Here is a 20,342-nt window from a genome sequence, read left to right as displayed (position 1 = left end):
GGTTTGGGTTGGAAGGGACCTTAAAGATCATCTAGTTCCAACCCCCCTGCCATGGGCAGGGACACCCTCCACTAGACCACGTTGCCCAAAGCCTCATCAGCCTGGCCTTGAACAATTCCAGGGATCCAGGGGCATCCACAGCTTCTCTGGGCAACCTGTTCCAGTGCCTCACCACCCTCACAGGGAAGAATTTCTTCCTTATATCTAATCTAAATCTACCCTCCTTCAGCGTAAGGTATTACCCCTTGTCCTATCACTACATGCCCTTGTAAACAGTCCCTCTCCAGATTTCTTGTAGGCCCCTTCAGGTACTGGTAAGCCGCAATTAGATCTCCCCGGAGCTGCCTTTTCTCCAGGCTGAACAACCCCAACTCTCTCATCCTGTCCTCATAGGAGAGGTGCTCCAGCCCTCCAGTCAGCTTCGTGGCCCTCCTCTGGACTCGTGCCAACAGCTCCATGTCTCTTTTGTTCTGGGCCCCCAGAGCTGGATGCAGTACTCCAGGTGGGGTCTCACAAGAGCAGAGTAGAGGGGCAGGATCACCTCCCTCGACCTGCTGGTCACACTTCTTTTGATGCAGCCCAGGACATGGTTGGCTTTCTGGGCTGCAAGTGTACACTGCCGGCTCATGTTGAATTTCTCATCAATCAATACTCCCAAGTCCTTCTCCTCAGGGCTGCTCTCAATCCATTCTCTGCCTAGCCTATAGCCGTGCTTGGGATTGCGCCGACCCATGTGCAGGACTTTGCACTTGGCCTTGTTGAACTTCATGCGGTTCTCACAGGCCCACCTCTCCAGCCTGTCCAGGTCCCTCTGGATGGCATCCCTTCCCTCCAGCGTGTCGACCACACCACACAGCTTGGTGTCATCAGCAAACTTGCTGAGAGTGCACTCAATCCCACTGTCCATGTCACCGACAAAGATGTCATTTCAAATCATATAAAACTCATATATGAACAAGGAGGGAGATGCTTATAGGCATAGCAAGGATGTCTACAGAACAGATGGTAACTATTTTCTTTAGAATAGCTCCTGTCTTTAAAATCATGAATAAGATTCAGATGTCATTATCACAGCTTGCTCATCAACATTCAAAACTGAAATATCTAGCACTTTTTTTTACAATCCAAGAAAGCAGTTGAAGAAAGCTGCTAACCATCATGTCCAAAATTCCTGTTCTTACTACTTCAAAGCCTTATTCAATCCTAGAATAAAAAAGAAATGTAGCACCTTTGATTTCTACCGAGTCATAGCAAAGCAACTTAGCGTAAAAAATTGTCAAACTTTAATGAATACTAACAAATGTTTAATATATATAAGAGAACGTATAGATGATATAGTCTTTTATCAAATACTTAAGAGCAGCTTTAGTATCAAACAGTAGGTGAAGCTTCACCTAAGTAAACATATGCTTACATAGACAGCCTACCAGCAGATGAATATAACACAGTGGTGTTCCAGTGCTGAATATTAAGAAACTGGATGAAGAGCAGCATAGTTTCCAACTATCTTTATTGAAAAGTAAGGCCAGTTTTTGAAAAGATCTATTTCTGAAGGATCACGTAAGGAAGCTTCAACCTGCAGAAGACCCTAAGTTCTGCTTGTAAGATGTCTTTTTCAGGAGAAAAATACCACAATGGAAAGGGACTTGCAAAGTCATGCAAGGTCTGTGAGAACAGATTCCAGTACGGTGGACTGCTGGTCCTCCTCCTAGTTCAGTCATTTACACCGAGGAACAGTACCATCAGTAGCTTCTGGTCAGGGGTTCAGTTTAAAGTATTTAAAGCTAGAGGGAATTTATTTAGATAGCTGTATTATGAAGCTGTTCTGCACTTTGAAACATGAAATCAGCACCACTCACAAAGCATGGGAATATGGTAAAAGTCAAAATGTTTTATGCACTCTGAAAACAGCATTACAGTCAAAATTCTGCCTAGAGACTATTTTAACGTCCATCACATTAATCTGAACAGCTGTTATAATGAGAGCATTTGTGCTATCCCACTCCTCTTTTTTCAAACAGGAACAACATTCAAAGGAAACAGATAAGTGTCAGTACCTAATATATTGCTTCATTAGCATTAATTGCCATCTATAAACTACTACTCTCCAGTGTCAAATAATTTCTGATTTTCTTATCAGCATTTTGATATTTCATTTTCAAGTGATGGTATTTTTTCATCGGAGACATCGGAGGAAGAAAACAGTGTTAATGAAGCATGATGTGAGTAAGAAGAGTTTGATGGTGTTTTTACAGGGAAAACCCTGAAGCCAGTTTCATAAACTTGACATAATTAATGACATTGTATAATCATTTAGCTTTTCCTTCTTTATTTTTCCCAGAAGGCTTTCATTAAAAACTGCATTTTTGTCCAAATAAGTTCTTTCTTATCTTTAAGATAAAAGCCAGAACATATTTCTTGAAGATCTTTGTACTGCAGGAAGATGATTATTTGCACAACTTTAATTGCTGTCCAGCTGGGTTATAAGAAGGAAAGATACAACATAGGAGTAATTAATAGAAAGATAAATTGGAAACTTCATTGAAATGTTTTTGAGGTGATTAAATCTTCCTACAATCAAGAACTTACAATATTTATTCCAAGGGGATTAAAGTGGGGATTTTTACTTCCAGAAGTATAAAAATTTTAGCTACCAATGATCATATCAAGACATACATGCCAGTTTTATTTAAAAGTAAAATTCAGTTGACTTAGATCAGGCAAAATTTAGAGAATGACAGGTGGCTGCTAAAACATCCTACAGACTTTTTAAACGATCTTATTTTCTAATTTCCTGTTTTAATCCATAGCAGATGTGTTTTTCTTCTATATTAAATGCATATGCTAGCAGTCTTTTGTGAGACCATTGTGTATTTAAATTGATATAATGTTGAAAAGAACTAAAACAAATAGCAGGAAAAAGTAAGGAGTAATCAATATACATTTAAATTAAAGCTAGCTAAACATATCGACATGAAAACTTATTTATGAAAAAAGTAATTGTCATTACAGCTACAGTTTAATATTTAGACTCAAATGAAAAGTATCCTCTTCTGCCAAAAAATAATTGATGTCTATGTACCATGTATAGTAAGGTGCTTACCATGGCAAGATTTACACACCCTGTCCCCAAATATGATAATCTTTATGAAGAAGTTTGTGGTAATGTTCAGGGTCAGCAATGCTGACTTAAGCCAGACTTTAAACATCCTCAAGAAGTTAATCAGGTAGTTATGTGCATTGCCAACTTGCTTAAATATGCCAGCATCACAATTAAGGGGAAATTTAACCTGGCCAAGGGGATTTGAATCCTGTGCTGTCACTTCTCTTCTGTGTCTAAAAGAGAAAAGCAATATGCATCTAAGTCTACAGAGCTTACCTCTGAAAAAAAGGCTAATTTTAGGGAAATCATTTTTTATTTGGAAAAAGAACCAGATAGTGGATACCTGTCTCTCATCAGAGAGCAATTACTCCTCTGAGTAGTCCCATTCTCTCTTTATTTCAATGGGAGCAAGGAATTCAAAATAAGTGAATAAAATGGAATTATTAATCATTTTATAACCTTGACTTTCACAGTCTTCAGTAAATTTGCAATCCCAAACATATTTTGGTTCATAAGGTATAGTAATCATTAACATAAGTTGTTGGATGGTAATTTGAAGATAATAGTTATTGCTAAAGGTGAGGACAGTTCTTGTACTTCCTTCCTTTAAAGTAATAAGAAGATTGAATTATTGGCATTGGTTAATGCTAGATGACTTTATGAAGGTTAGCTTAAAATAGCTGAAATTTATTGTAACTATAATCTATCATAGAATTTGGATAATTAAGTACACCTAAAATCCTAGAATTTCAAGTGTAACAGTACTTTCTTCTTAAAGCTAACAAGACTCACAATGGCAGTTAGTGGCTGAAAAAGGAGCTAGATCCCTATCTTTTTGCAGCAGGTCTCCAGAAGATGACACCCCCCCCTTCAGTCCTGGTGGACTACTTGAACATGTATCTGCAGTGTACCCTTGTGGCAATGAGGTCTAATAGCATACTGGGCTGCATCGTTCCACTCCTGGGAGACTGCATCTGGAATACCGTGTTAAGCCCTCTCCAGTATGACAGAGCTATGAGCAAAGTGAGGACACTCACACAGGGAGCAGTTAAGATGGTCAGGGAGTGGAAGCACATGAAGAGGCTGAAGAAGTTGTGTTTGCTTGACCTGCAGAAAAGAAGGCTTAAAGGGGGCTTCTAACTTCAGCCTGCTACTAGGAGGGCTAGAGACAAGATGAAGCCAGACTCTTCTCGGAGGTGCTCAGCAAAAGGGCAAGAGGCAATGGTCATAGGTTGCAGTGAGGCAAAATGCAACTGAATAGAAGGAGGGGGGGGAATATCACTGTTAGAGTGGTTAACCATGGGGACAGGTGACCTAGGGAGGCTGTTGAATCCCCTTCCTCAGAGGTATTAAAATTCCACCTCTGAGCGCCTTCATCTAACTTCCAAGCAAGTTGACCCTGCTGTGAGTAGGAGGTAGGATTTAGGTGACCTCCAGAGGTGACCTCTGACTTGCATTCTTCTGTGAATCCATCTTGCCCGGTCTTCAGCTGACACTCTGGAAGGGCTCAGGTTGCTGACAGACCCCATGTCAGACTTTCTAGTCTGGTGTAGAAGTCTTAGACACTCTAGGGCGTCTGAAATAAGCTGAAGGCCAGGCAGGGAACACCAAAGCATGCATAATGGCACTAGACAGCTATGTTGGCAACTGAGTCATGCCCCATCTGTTTAATTGGTCCTCTCACATTGTCCTCTGCCCAGATCCAGTAGGCATGCACAGAATACTCCTGAAACACAGTGCTGGAGTTGACCTTATGAAAATACACTCATGGCTTTCCTTAAAAAAAAAATAATTGGAGGAAGAAGAATTATCCATTATACAGAAGAGTGGTTAAAGTATTCACTCAGGGATGAGAGACAGATCAGCTGTCCTCTTTGCATACGGGGTTTCAAATTATCATGCCTCATCTCCTTTAGTACTTTCCTTTTCACCTTACCTGTCTGAGGATTGTGTGTTTCACCTTTTCCTGTTGAAGTTATTCATCATGCAACAAATTCTGGATTCATTAGGCCTGAGAGAAAAGGTGACACCATAGCCTATTTGTCAACTCATGTGGGAGAAACACGATCTCCTATTACTGCCATGGATTCTACATGCGATGATCCATTTTACAGTGAAATATTTAATGGTTGGGGTTTTTTTATATTTGAATAGACTGTTTTATAAGGATAATGCCTAGATGGACAAAGTCATTTAATTAGCTCTGAGAGGGGAAAGTACTACCACCTAAATACCTAACACTAGGTTGGGTTTCCAGTGTCTGCATGATCAGTGTCAGCAATGATCATTCAGAACCAATTTTTTAAAGATCTCTAGACTTGTATTCAACCATAGAGAACAACAAAGTATAAGAATTGCTGACAGTAAGGCATCCTTACTTTGATCTGTAAGGGCATAATTATTGCATCCATTGCATAAAAGGAGAACTGAGAGAAAAAGAGGAAACAGGAGCAGCAAGTGTTCTATTCATGTATTAGAGATGTTTTTCAAGGTGATGAGAGATGTATGATATGGACATAAAATGTATATATGCAATGTGCTGCATATTGTTTGTAATAACGCATAGGTTCTAATAAAAGACTAGCAAGTACTTCCATACCATTCAGTATGAATGTCTGACTAATTTTATGCTTCTGAAAGTAATGGCTTTACATTTATTGGTATTGTATTACTCATGGAACTAGAACTGAATCTGTAGGAGTATTACATTTTTAATACACTTTTAATGAGATCTTATTTTAAGTAAGGTGCTTTAATATAATAAAAATTAACTACAAAATGAAATTGCATAGCAATACCCCAAAACACTCAGGAGTTTGGCTTATATTCAACACTTCAATGATTCTAGCTGGTAGGGGAAGAGTGAAGCATATAGAGTAGGTGACAGCCATAGGTTATCAGAAGTGATGGATAGCAGAAGAGAGTAAGAAAAGAAAAGATCTGAAATTAAATAAATAACTTCAGTGGTGGAAAGCCTTTTCTTCTGAAAGATCTAAAGACATACTAAAAGTGATCAGTACTTGGCAGAACTAACTGGATTTGAAGAGTCAGTCTACATGTTACCAATTTCATTGATGTTAAGGATTTGTAGATATGTATTTTATGGCAGGCCCTATTTTTGATAGGAGATTCTTTGCCATCTTGTCCTTCTCCATTTGTATTGGCCTGGAATTCAAAGGTTGGGTAGCAGTAAAAGGGAATTTATTTAAATGTTTTTCAACTGAAATGGACTCACTAAACAAAAGACTTTCCTTCTCTGGAAAACCACCTAGGGGAGTCAAGAGGGAGGAGGAGAAACAAAAAAGGAAGACTGTTTAGCAGTGTAATCCTTTGCAGGCAATAGATCAATTGTTTTTGAAACAATTTTTCATCATTTAAAGTGGCATCTGCAGTGTTAAGAGGTATGTGATGTCATGTGATGATCACATACAAGGTCTCTATCAGAACTACATGTGTTAACAGAGCAAGTGTAAAGAAACAATGGGCGATTATTGGTCAGCCTGATTAGCAAAGATAACTGATCAACATGGGAATTCCTGTGACAACTCTGGCAGCAATGGGAAAACAGTTCAAATGCTCTCGATAACCTGCATTCAGTCCTGTTATGTTATCAACAAATATGATTAGATAGTATTAGTTGACTTAAATGTAGTTAGTATACTAGGGTTGTAAACAAAATGCATTTAGGAATTAGGAGATTAAAATTTCAGATATTGAATTTGGCTGTTGTTTATGAGCTGAAAATTAATCTTACTGGGATCACAATACAATTAGTGTTATTGCACTATAGGTAGTGTATGTGTATTGTGAAATACAACTAAGAGAAATTAATGGCTACTTTTGGTTACATAAATTTGTTCCCATTTCTTTAAAAGCCTATTATTGCTTTTTGAAATTTGTTCCACATATAATGAGATGTCTCATCTCTAGCATGAATAAAACATATGCTTGAATTTGGTTTACCCTGGCATTCTCTCTAAAGATTTAAAATGCATCAGTTGTTATCCATACCATTCTTTGATAATGAAGATTATCTATAGGACAATCCTTGTCCCACTTTGCTGGGTCATTTGTGTTCAGAAAACTATGGACTTAAAGACTCTTGTTAAAGATTTATTCAGGCATGCAAGGACCGGGATCAAACAGGAGAGAAATCTGGTTGCAAACCCAGCATGGTCAAGGCCATGAGTTGTAGTTTCAAAGAGCCACCAGTTAAGACTCCTTTGGGAATTATATACTGTGCAGTGAGTGCTCTCAGTGCTTGGAGAGTTTTTTCTTATTTAAATCTAGCTTTAAAATATAATGGGTGTTGTTCACAATACACCCATCTTAGATCCTGCGTAACTGCCCTCTACATGCTTACATTGAATGTTTGCATTCTGCTAACTCTTGCTTAGGAAAAAGAAAAGTTAAGAGCAATAGGCACCAAACTTTTCTTAATCAATAAAAATCACTAAACACCTTAATGAATGACTCACAGTATGACCAGAAATATTTAAAGTAGGAAAGTGTTTAGCAAGTAAGGATAGACTACATCTACATTAGCAACCAAACCCAGGACCCACAGCCTGCCCCAGGGGCAGATGACGTGGCACAGCTCTCAGCTAGACCCACTTCCCTCCAGAACGGGAGAGCTTCGTCCATCTCGTCTGTGAGGAACAGCCCCTGGTCAGGGCCAGTGTCTGGGAGGTTGCTGTGTGGCACAGGTCAAGACGGTGCCAATGCGCGTGCTACCAGGTTAGGAGAAATTGACAGTGTCTCCTCTGCCTTGGCTTTCTCTAATTTATCGATATAGATGGATTCATTAGCTTGTCAAAACTTACTGCCCAGCCAGGATGAGCACTTTTCTACAAATCCTGTTATGCCTCTCATTCCTCGTCTATCTAAGGAGATTTTTCTCTGTTTTTTTTTCTGTATCTCATTATTTTAGGGTAGAACTCCCTCAGTTTCTCATGTTGAACGTGTTCTGCCTTGCCTGGAATAATCAGATATTAATTGAGTAGAAGAAAAGAGGAGAGCCCAGGAATGTGCTTATGTGGTCTAATGTTAAAAACAATTAGGTGGGAGTGGGAAGGCTGAATCCCAGCCTTGTTCCAGTCACTGTTGGAATGGAGTCAGTGCATACGTGGACCAGTTTAATTAAACTGGTACATATTGCATCTCCGGTTGTTTCAGTATAAAGTTCTGTATGGAGACCATGCCTGAAATTTGCGTTGGAGAGGACAAATAAGAAAGTCCACCTGCACAACATGCATTTGTTATATATACCTGTTTACTTTGGTTAAGTGAGAGAAAACAGAATTTGGTCGAAGGTATTTAAATGCTATTTAGTGTGTATATATTCATCCTAAATTCAAACAGTTAAAGCAGCTCCTATATCTTATAACTATTTTCTTTTGTCATGTCACATCTCTCTGTGAATTTATCTACTTTCCATAACAATCCAATTAATAAAAACCTATCAATTTTCTGGCAATATGCAGAGGTACAAATTACATTAATCGATTCATACTGTTCGAGGTAGGTCTTTCCTGTTCTTACTATGACAAACATGAAAAATCTTTCACAAGACTGCTTCTGAAGTAGATTCAGCAAATTAGCAAATTGAGAAGATAAATATATTCCTAGAAGAGATCAAGTTTGGCCTGGTGCAAATCACGTCACGCTTCTCCAGTTCGTTCAAACCCATTTTTCCCAATGCTGTATGATCAATGAAAACTTCTGTGTCTATCAAGGTGCTGAGAAGGAAAGAGCAGAAGTGCCACTGTTCAGGCCCAGCAATTTATTTTCAAAAATGACTGTCTTTGTACCAAGGAAATCAGTAGATAGCATTCCCTCTAAACACACAGTATCTTCATCACATTGAAGTATTTTTCTGTGATCGTGTGTAAATAATTAACAATTACATATAAACAAGATACATTTCTGAGTCTTTTAGAGATATTGCTGCATATTGTTTGTAGGCTTGCACAATAGTTCAAATACACTTACAGAAGTTTCTAATTAGTATTTCAAAGATTACCCACACTATAAAACCTCACAGTTTAGAACTAAATCTGTGGAAGGTCTTGGAGCCACCTACTTTCCTTTAAAGTATGTATACCTAAAATGTAAGTCTTCAGGATCTTCATTCGGTTATTAATTTTATTAATTCTTTTAATAAATAAATATTCTATTGCTATATAAAAATATTTTCTTCCAGCATGCCAGACCTACTAAAATATTGACAGCACTGAAAAGAAGAATATTTAACCTTGTTAGAGCCTACAGAGTAAGCATTCCCATTTCTATCTTACCTTCTATGTCTAGTCCAGCAGATATTTTATTGGATGCTATTTAGAATGAGGTCTGACAATAAGCAGGATCAGGAGAAGAAAAGGTGGTAATACAACTTTTCTCCAGCAGTCCTACAGCCAACATGTTGACCCTGGAAGCTGAAGACTTGGGTTCCCGTCTTATGTAGGAAATAAAGGCTCCAAATAGTACCTTCCTTTTCTATACAGTGTAAAACATCTTCAACAAAAGAGACAAAGAATCACTCCTAAATCCCTTCCAGCAAAAACGTGGTACCCTCAGTGTGCCTGAGTTACCCAATCTGTATCGTGTAGTAGAGCAGAGGCTTTGATTTGTGTTTCCCACACTCAAGCTGAGCACTGTAGTCATGGTGTTGGATGAATGGGAAGGATGAGGAACCGGCCCCTGCAGCACCAGTCAAGTTGATGACAGCCAGTTTATGGAGGCCTTTGATTCGTTTGAGTAAACAAGGATCTACCTACACTACAAAAATGAGTAGTTTCATTACTGCTGCTGGGCAGAAACAGGAGCAATAAAACATCTTAACCAAGATTTTCTAGGAAAGCATTGCTAGGGATCCATCCTTGCCTTACTTACCCAGAACTGCCTCTTTTGCTGTAAAAAAAAAAAAAAGCAAACCCAAACCTGTTTAACACTTTTTCATTAAATGAATAAATTTTCTGACCTTGCTTTTTGCAATACACTACTCAGAAATAAAGTCATGTGCTTTAGAGGAGCTTTAGAGACGAGCCGACCTGAGATCAGTAAGGCTGTGCCTGGGCGCATGTGTCCAACAGAGTATCATGTACTGCAGAGTTCAGCCCTCTCTCCTCACCATTTTCAAGTAGAATCAATACTGGGGGATTTGCCTTAAAATTGTTGCCTTGGTTTAGGACATTATGGCTTCTATAACCCTTTCCATGCTTGGTGGGTACTTATAAGCAATACTTTGCATCTGCTGAGTGAAGCAGTGAGCAATTTGTGTAGAACTTTACGGTATGCATCTCTCGCATCAGCTACCATGCAGATTTTAGGAAACACCTGAATGTATTTCTTAGCAGTACCAATCATCTGTCACCTACTGACATTTTAACATAAGATCTAACAAAAAAATCCTATTTCTTTTTTGAATTACTGCCTAGAATATATTTAACATTTATAGGAGTAGGTATGGTAAGACAAATTCTTACTGGGAAGGAAGCATCTCAGTGCCTTGCAGTCCCATGGGTAGACTGGGAATTACCTTTATTAAAAATTGCTGAAAAGGAGTCTTAACTGCTTTGACCATTCTCTGTGATTTTAATTCTGAACATAGATTTAGATGATGACTTTATCAAACAGACATTCAAACTTATGTGATGTGAATTTTTAATTGATCAGGTTGTTAGAAAGATTAATATTAATTTCATTTATATCCGCTTACCAAGCCAATACTGTAGAACAGGATGTTTTACTGAGTTTAGGATCTGGTAATATGTAAAGACTCTTGCACACAATTATTTTCATTTTTGGAGTACCAAATCCAATTGCAAATACATTTGTAGCTTTTTGAAAGTCTTCTAAGAACATGATCAGTAACATTTGCTAGATATGTGGAGCTAAACTGGCATTTGTTACGAAGAGCTGAGTCCTGCTCTTACATGGGATGTTTGTAATTTTAAAGCATTTGAGGCTCCCTAATCAAAAGGAGTGACGCTGCAAAGACTTTGATAATTAGTTTCTTTTTTTTAAAAAAAAAAAAAAAAGAAATACTCATATTGATCAAAGAATCTTAGCAGTTTCAACACCAAGAACATGAATGTTTGTCTTGATCAATTTGTGAGGGATTTCCTAAATTCCCTGGAAACCCAACTTGAAAGCATGACTCCAGGCACAGTTCTGAACAAGAAATTAGATCATGTAAATAGTCTTATCCAATTTCAGTACTTACAGGGCCACTATCCTGTGAATATCTGGGTGCTTCATGATCCTTAATGTACTTAAATGAATCATTAAATTATTAAGACCACAATTCAAATTATTAGCAATTTGTGTAGAAAATTGAAGAAAGCTGATGTACTTATTCCATTTTTGTACTGTGCTTTACAGGTCCTAAAATGGTAGAATTCCACAGTCAGCAATTTCAGATCAACTCGAAGGATGGCAAGCCACTTTTTACAGTGGATGAAAATGAGGTTGTAATTGGCACAGATAAACTTCGAGTCACAGGTTTGTAAGAGTTTAAGTAATACCCAAATAATAGCCACAAGAAAAGCACAATAATAATGGCATTTTTAAATATGTCATCGTGTGTGAACACAAGTTCTGGTTTTACCTCATTAGGAAATAGAAATCTGAAGATATTCTGACCTTTTTCAATAAATAATCGGTAAGAACTTTTAACAGCAAAATAACAATATGTCTATATTAATATATATAAATGTCTGTATGTCTGTATTTTATTTTAAAGCCAATAGTGATTGGAACTGAACTGGTGCATTGTTTTTCCCAATTATTTAACGTTTCCAGTGCACACTGTTAACTGAGGTGGAAAAAATTCTAGATATTCCATTTTGAGTTGTATTGAGTTTTATGTGTGAAAACCTTTTAGACTCTCTCTGATATTTTTATATGGTTTTATCTTTCAGAATGAAAGCCACTGTATTTCTGTTCTGTGTGTAGCACATATGTCACAGGATGGTATTTGTTGTATATTTAAAATGTCATCTGTCAAAAGACAAGTTTGTCTTAGGCTATTTCTGCAAATCACCAAAGTATTCATTTACAAAGTAAGATGTCAAAGTTATCACATAAACAGCTATTTCTTTTCATATTACCTGATAAATCCAACCTTCATTTTCCAGGTGTAAGGTTGCATTAAAACGGTTACATCAAGGTGTGATTTCTCTTTAAGCCGAAGTGTCCATCAAAGAAAATACTGAAATTATCCTGTAACTTGTTTTCAATTACATTTTTAATATTTTTAACCTGATTGCAATCATAATGTTTAGCTTTTGCTAATTATTGGTCCTCTGAAATCTTGAGGTCTTAATTTGAATGGATATATTCATATTATTTCACTGTGCAAAACTACAAATGTGTTAGTAACTATACAATTAGTGTTTCACAGCCAAAGTTAAGTTATAATAAATGTGTTAATAAATTTTGTTTACGCCTAAGGGTCTTATCTTAAGTTTTTTACTTTTTAACCTAATTGAAATTACAACTTTGTTTAACCAGGAAACCATATCGAATAATTATTGTTTGCCCAAGGGATGCTAAACTTTAATAGAAAAGCATGTTTAACAAAGATATGAAAAATTGCATAATTGTTAACTGATTTGGAAAAGGTCTATCTCTGCTCAAAGTAAGTAAAAATCATTCATACACGAGTTGAAATTGTTATGGTAAAACATGTATTCTGACTCGTCCAATACTAATCTTTACACTGCAAGGATAATTGTTTACTTTAGGAGATATTGTAGAAAGACACATTGCCTGTTTCTTTTTTACACTGTAACACAATTGAATAGCAAATCCATTAAAGTTGATGAGGTTATTTCAGTGTAAAATTAATATAAGTGAGAGGAGATTCATGTCTACTTTGCTTCAAATTAATTTATTAAAATTGTGATTTAAATGATACTATTAGCATGAAGGATAAATTAGTAGTACTTTGCATACTGAGATAATTTTTTAAACATTTTAGATAGAGAACAAGATCAATGTGAAAGAAATTTTGAAAAGTTCATACCCTAAGAAACAGATTACTTCAGGGTTAAAATACACAAAGAACATTTTGCAGCTTTTATGTACAATATAGTGAACTATTTATTTGATTTTGCTTTTACTTATTTATGTGAATTATGAAAAGCTCAGTAACAATTTGTAAGAAAACCTGACAGTTTTCAACTAAAATATACTGTAACAGAGACCAAATGTCTGTGATTTACAGTATTTCAGGAAAAATGAAAAAGTCTAAGAATAAGCTAATCCAACCCAACACCTCAGGAATTGTCGTTTTCCAACAAGTTGGTATGTTTGACCTCATACTATTGGAGTGAGACATTTCCTGGACCATGTGGTAGAATAAAATAGTGGCAGACTCTTTCTGTTCTCCTAAGAGCAAATGCCTGGGGAAAGCCATGATCAGCAAAGTGTCCCGGACACCCCACACGGTCACAGTCAGGTCTAGATGCCCACGTTCAGACAACTGAACTGAACCTCCAGTCAACACAAGCAATGCAGCCTAGATCGTGAAGGAGACACATGGAGAGCTCTTCTGCTGACCAAATGCAGTTGTCTACTTTAGGATGAGATCAATGGCTCACTTGAATATAGTGTCTGAGTTCAGACACTAAAACGTAAGCATCCAGCAGTGTTTGAAACACCTTAGGGTGTGTGAGACACCACGTGGTATCACTTTATCTACAGAAGACGCTTCCTTTGATCGTGGCAGCTGGAGGCCAGGCAGAAGGTACAAGGGTATTTTAGATGACAGTAGGTACATATGATTAGGCAACTAAATTCTGCCTCTAGCTCATCTGTGACACCTACATCATAGACACTTAAATTTAAGTGTATGCAACTGAAGTTCAGCTTAACCCTTCGTGACAACTAATGCTACCTGAAGGAGCATGTACGCCAGTTACATCCTCTTTAATATTTCAGTAATGACCTGCATCTTCTGCAGACATTTATTATGCTGCTACGGAGGTATCGAACATCAGCATTTTGTTCTGGTAGGGTTTTATAGATCCAGTTGCTGACAGGGAAACCCACCCTGTAATGGTGTATTGCCTGGCAAAGAGCTGATTGCTTTATGACTAACAATATTGTCACGGCAGAAGGTGTGAAGTCACAGCACTGGCTGGAAACAGAATTCTCATGCACAAATGGCTAGATTCCACAGCTATGAGAGTCCTGTTTTTCACTCTTTTGCCTGCCCTGCAAACTAGAAGGCTATTCATAGAAGGGAGATATAGGCTCAAGTAAATAAAATTATATGCAATTGAAAAATAATTAGCATTCAGCAGATAAAAAATGGTCTCAACTATTGCACAAAATAATTTCTCTATCATGAGTGTTGTATAGGGTAATATTTCGGTGATGAGTACGTAAGAATGAATAGAATGCAGTTGCTTTACCTCCACTCCTCTTGAAGAAAAGCTGGCAGAGCAGGGGGGTCAGTACCTTTATGGAGACACATATCATATCACCCTTTCTACAGTTTACTACTTGTCCTTCTGCTTGCTTGTCTTTCATAATCTCTTAAAGTATGTGCTGAGTATTGTCAGTGATTTTCTAGTGCTCTGTTCTATGGAAAGGTTTTCAGTTTGAGTAGCTAACGCTGAAGTGCAATGTGAAGATCTGTGTTTAATTTAAACGCTTCTGCTCAGAAGGTAAGTTAAATAGGAGACAATTTGAGGGTATGAATAAACATTCTGTTAGACTTTGAACAGGCAGATAGTCCTTGCTTCATAGGCTATGAGAGGGTGTTAAAGACCCTTGCTGACTTCAGTTCTCTCATTAAGAAAATTAATACCTTGATCTTCTATATTTTAGGATTAAATTACATTATATTTATAAACAATAGTCTATAAAATAGTAAATATAGTAATATTCATATAATAATTAATGTTATTTCTTTACAGTTTAAAAGATAAGGTAATGAAGACAAGAAATCAAATTAGGGCTATGTTAAAAAAAATTGCCCTGAGGTTATGTTTTTTTAGTGTCATACTGTTCAAACAATGCTGTTTGATGAAGAATTTTTTTCTCACAGGAAGGCAAGGTTTTATTCTTGCTCAGAGCTGGCAGCTCTAGAATATGCAAATAAGCCTTTTCATTCCCTCTTACACCACCACCACTCCTCTCTCTAGAGCATTAACACTGGTGTTTCCTGGTGGCTTTCTCCCATTAGCCCCTATTTGCCTGCAAGCAGTGTTGTCTCTGTTACCATTTACCTGTCTTTACAGAATCATAGAATCATTTAGGTTGGAAAAGACCTTTAAGAGCATCGAGTTCAACCATTAACCTAGCACTGCCAAGTCCACCTCTAAACCTTGTCCCTAAGCACCACATCTATGCATCTTTTAAATACCTCCAGGGATAGTGAGTCAACCACTTCCCTGGGCAGCTGGTTCCAATGATTGACAACCCTTTCGGTGAAGAAATATTTCCTAAAAATCTAATCTAAAACTCCCCTGGCACAACTTGAGGCTGTTTCCTCTTGTCCTATTACTTGTTACGTAGGAGAAGAGACCAACACCCACCTTGCTTTCAGAGCAGGGTGTCCATTTTAGGGAGTGAGAGACCTGGGCTGAATTCTCTCCTTGGCCCAGGAGACTTCAACCCTGCAGTCCCACCTCCCAGGACAGTGCTCTGTAACGCCATACAAAATGTTAGGTGCCCAGCATGAGAGGACAGCTGGGAGCAAGCACTTTTGATGTCTGCCAGCAAAGTGAAGCCCGGCCTCTGGCTACAAGCTGTCTCATTTCATCCTCTTTCATGGTGCGCCTTCAGAAAGAGAAGGAGAGGGTGAGATCCCCAGAGTTGTTCACTGCTGAGCGTGGTCTTCAGTCTCCTCCAGTGAGGAGGGAATGCTCCAATGACAATGCTGTTTTAAAAAGGCATTCGGAAAGATTATTTTTAATTAAAATGCTGTAATTGCTGGGTTTTAGTGCTGACTCCAATGCTCTTGGTTAGCACAAGCTGAGAACTAGCAATACAGTTGGGCTTCTCTGGAGAGTTTGGTCTCTCTGCTCTCTCTGCCTTGTTTTTGAGCCACAGTGGTACTTAAACCAAGAGACCTGCCATCCTGGGCCAAGAGACAGGGGCAGAACCCTAAAACAAGGATCTGCTTTATTTCAAACAAGGCTTCAGCAACCATGGTTGCACTGAGGCCTCACAAATCTCTCCTTGTATAGATGTTTACTCCCCTCCTCCTGTCAGTTTTGCCAGGCTCTCTTTGTGACATTCCTCTGTGCATATCTGGTCATCTTTAATGCAACAAGTCCAAACCTTGATAAAAATGTTAAAGTTGGACTAGAAGAGGCATCTGATTTATCAGCTCACATCACTTTCATAGACAGACATACAGGTTCCTATAATTTCTTTTATGATCTTATCAAGCTACATCTCAAACACAAACAAAAACTATTCATTTTTATATCACCAAGTGCGAACTTCTGTCTAAAAGGTGCTGTAGGATAAATACAAAAGGCTGTATATAAACAAGGTCCCAGAGTGAAATTAGGAAAGCCTGTGAGACAGAAGAGTTCCCTTCACAGCCATGATTTTTCCTTCTTTGTGCCTTGCAGCTCTGCACATCCCATAGCAAGACATCATGAGGGCACCTTTGGTACGTGGCATCCCACATGTGCTGCGAGGTGCCCCCAGCAGCCTGTCAGCCCACTCGTGAGCAGGCTGCAGATCTAGTTTTCAGGATGGCCTCAAAAGTGACCTCAAGACTCAGTTGGGCATTCTGAATGTTAGTTAGAAGAGAAGTTTTCTGCGTAATAAAGTTTAGGAATGTTGTCAAGGCAAAGCATTCAGGATCATAAAATATTCCTAGACAAGTTAGTTTCAGCTTAAATAATTGACAAGGGAGCTCATGTATAGAGAGGTAAGACTAAACCTGGATGACCTGATAAAGTCATATTTGCAAAATAATTGAGATATCCCTTTATTAGTGATTTGTCCTTTTCATTCCTGTCACCTCTTGCGCAGTGTCTGTGTCATCTGAAATCATCAGTAATTACTTTTTTTCTTCCAAGTCCACGATAAAATGTTACATCACATTTGGTCCCACAAGTAACACGTCCCCTCACTCATCGTTCTCTGTTTGCAATTATGTTCTAAGACCTGTCAGTCAATTTTAATCCATGTAATGCATTCCAGGCTCTAATCTCTTAATCAAAATGTGATGTGGCATCAAAGTAAATGCCTATGGAAGTTTATTACACCCATACTATTACCTTTATCATCCAAGCTTGTAATCTCATTAACAATTCAAAGATATAAATGTATTTAATAATGTCATACCCGGTACTATACTGCATACAAAAAAGGTGCAGGAAGAACAGAAGGTGGTGTTTAATTGATCTGCTGGAGGACCTTAGTACATTGTGCTTGCCTTTCATACTCTGGTACCTCAGTTTCTTGACTTTCACCTGAGTGTATACGAGAAAGAGTGCAACTGAACTTCTCATGTTTTTTCCCTGAAGCCAATGATACTTATACTTAGAACCTTTAATTCCACCTTTAATCAGTTTTGGAACTACAAAACAATAATGATGAGCTATAGTGATTGTATGGATTCCTAAAGATGACGGAGGAATTACATGAAAATCAGGCAGAACACAGAGCAGAGCTTTTCAGAGTCTGCCCAAGCTGGTGAGGTCTAATGTGGAGACATAATGCACCAGCTGAGTTTGAGAGACACATCTGTTCCTTTTGAAGTCATTATTTATTATTTTGTCAGTGGTACAGATAATAGACTGTGTTCATGTAGTTAAACTGCTAGGTTTCACTTGCCTTTTATTACTCTGATTATTACTCTGATAGCTAGCTATGTCATTTCATGATTCTGTAAATAGCCATTAATGTTACTTTTGCAAAATATTAATGAGATTATTTCCTTCCCTAATAATTCTAATAATTAAAACTATATGGTTTATAGCAAGTGGACTAAATAAAAAATTGTTTTTTACACACGGACATAGCAGGAAAAATTATAAAAATGCAAACATAAGATTAAATTTTTAATAGCAGTAAAAGTGTCATAGCATTAGGTTCCATGGAGCTGCTCCAGTATGCACTGTCTGTTTCAGTGCTTTCAATCTGAGGATTGTATCTGCAGTAATAACACACTATGACATTTACAAATGTGCCACTCAAAATACTTCGCTAGAATAGAGGCTCTTCAAGGACAGGCTGGAAAGGCGAGGGGGAAGTTGCCCTTTATGTGTGAGAGCAGCGGGGATGCACGGTGCTCAGCCTTGGGATGGATGAGGAGCCAGCTGAGAGCTTATGGGTCAGGCTTCGAGGGCAGATCAACACGGACAGCGTTGTGGTGGGTGTGTACTGCAGGGCACCTCATGGGGAAGAAGCAGATGAGGCCTTCTTCAGACAACTGGAAGAAGCCAGGTGATGATACGTCTTTCTCTCCAAAATAGCAGTGTTATCAAATGCTCACCTTTTCCTATGACCTTCAAACAAGATGGAAATGGATCTTGTATCCAGGAACTGCACCAAGATCCTCACCATGTGACACTGTTATTTAGATATCAAGAAACTGGCACAAAGTCAAATTCTACCACCATGGCCATCATATGTAAGGATATGCAGCAATGTAGCAAGGCATGAAATTTCAAACTACATAGTTTGATACAATTGGCATTATAAGAAGCTATGCAGCTTATCTAAGAATGGGAATTCCCTTCTGTCATATCTTTATTATACCTCATCCTATGACACAGTAAAGCTAAGCTGGTACTGAAAAATGCTGAAAAATTTTAACAACTGTCTAATGGAAAAGGAAATGGTTTCCAAACCATACCCAAGTGGAAGAGCACACCATAGAATGTATCTTGGTATAGTAGATGCATGTATGAGTAAGAAAAAGGAAGGGGAAAATAAAGGAAATTTAAAAATGCCTTCCAAGCTCATCAAGCAAAAATAATGCATCCACAATAGTATTTTGTTCAGTCAGGACTGTACTTTTGCTGCAGATCTCACATCCTGCTGGTTTATACCATGCAGGAGTCAGGGAGTGAATGCAGTGGATTCCTTTTGGATGAAACTGAACTGAGAAATGGGCTCCAAGAATGTATTTCCTTCATCAAAATTGCAAATATGCTTTAAATCGACAGGATGAGACTAGAGTTGGTCCAAAGTAAGATCCCCTAAATCTGTATAGTATGAGCAGCAGATCTTCAGCACTGTCACCTTATAAATCCATCCTCTTCAGGTCACAGCACCTCCTAACGCAGACATACCCAAAGACCTCCCAGAACTACAACTGGAAGCCATTAGGATCAGGCCATCTCCCCTGATAAATCATGTGTTTGGAGATCATTCAAAGTTACTGATGAGATAAGTCTTTTGTTAGCACAGGTAGTATTGTCACAGTATATACTTCACTGACATTACAACTCATTCCCTGCAATCCAAGTTGAAAATCTGAGCGAGGAACACAGTGAAATGCTTGCTTTGCTAAGAATTGTCAGGTCAGACATAGTGGAATGAAGGACACTGAGGGATCATGATGTATTCTCAAAGGACCACAGCGTCAGAAGAATCACATTTGAGGCAGTCTCTGCTCAAAGAAAAACTTTGAATACATTGCCACCTCTAGCTGGCAAGTAAACTAAGTCAGAAGCTTTGACAGATCAGTGTACTCCTGCAAAATATCTTACTTGTACCAAATCAGCATTTTCTGACAAACTTATTTAATTCCTTAGGGTTTTTTTTCATCATGTCCAATGTGTAAGGTTGCCACCTTGTAACACCCACCAGCATAAATAGAAGAACAGGAGAATAATTAACTATGTCCGACCAGACATTACGTTTTATCTTGCAAAATAATCTTAATGCTAATGAAGAAGGGTTAAAGTCCTGTCTGAATTAATGAATTTTATATTTTCCAGTGTTATATCCATGCCAGTTAGCAGATTCCAGAAAGACTCATCTATTTAAAGTCATGATGAGGATATCAACAGTTAAATAAATTTTAAATAAAAGCTTAGAAATCCATGCTTGCTTGAAGTGGTGAAGTAATTCAGTACGATAATTCTTACATTTTGTGCACTTCTTTTCCATTCAAGCTAATACGATTTCATTCTAAGCAATCATGATTTCAGCTAGAGCTCTTCTCAAAAAGCAGCACATTTCCTGCTTTCTTAGGACATCCTGAGAACTTTCCCACAGCTCTCATGAATCGTAGAATCGTAGAATGGTTTGG

General features: G+C 38.0%; 1 protein-coding gene across 7 annotated transcripts in view; it reads left to right on the top strand.

Annotated features, from left to right (window-relative positions):
• SGCG (sarcoglycan gamma) overlaps nucleotides 1–20,342 on the top strand; it is a 153,834-nt gene that overhangs the window by 103,793 nt on the left and 29,699 nt on the right. For all 7 annotated transcript variants that reach the window (XM_054820178.1, XM_054820167.1, XM_054820197.1 and 4 more), the window contains one exon: nucleotides 11,486–11,605. In XM_054820178.1, the coding sequence (XP_054676153.1) occupies nucleotides 11,486–11,605 (120 nt within the window). The remainder of the gene's footprint in view (nucleotides 1–11,485; nucleotides 11,606–20,342) is intronic.

Source organism: Grus americana, chromosome 1 (assembly GCF_028858705.1).
Source record: "Grus americana isolate bGruAme1 chromosome 1, bGruAme1.mat, whole genome shotgun sequence".
NCBI lineage: Eukaryota > Metazoa > Chordata > Aves > Gruiformes > Gruidae > Grus > Grus americana.
Note: the sequence above shows the minus strand (reverse complement) of the source record. Positions and strands in the feature narration are given on the sequence as shown.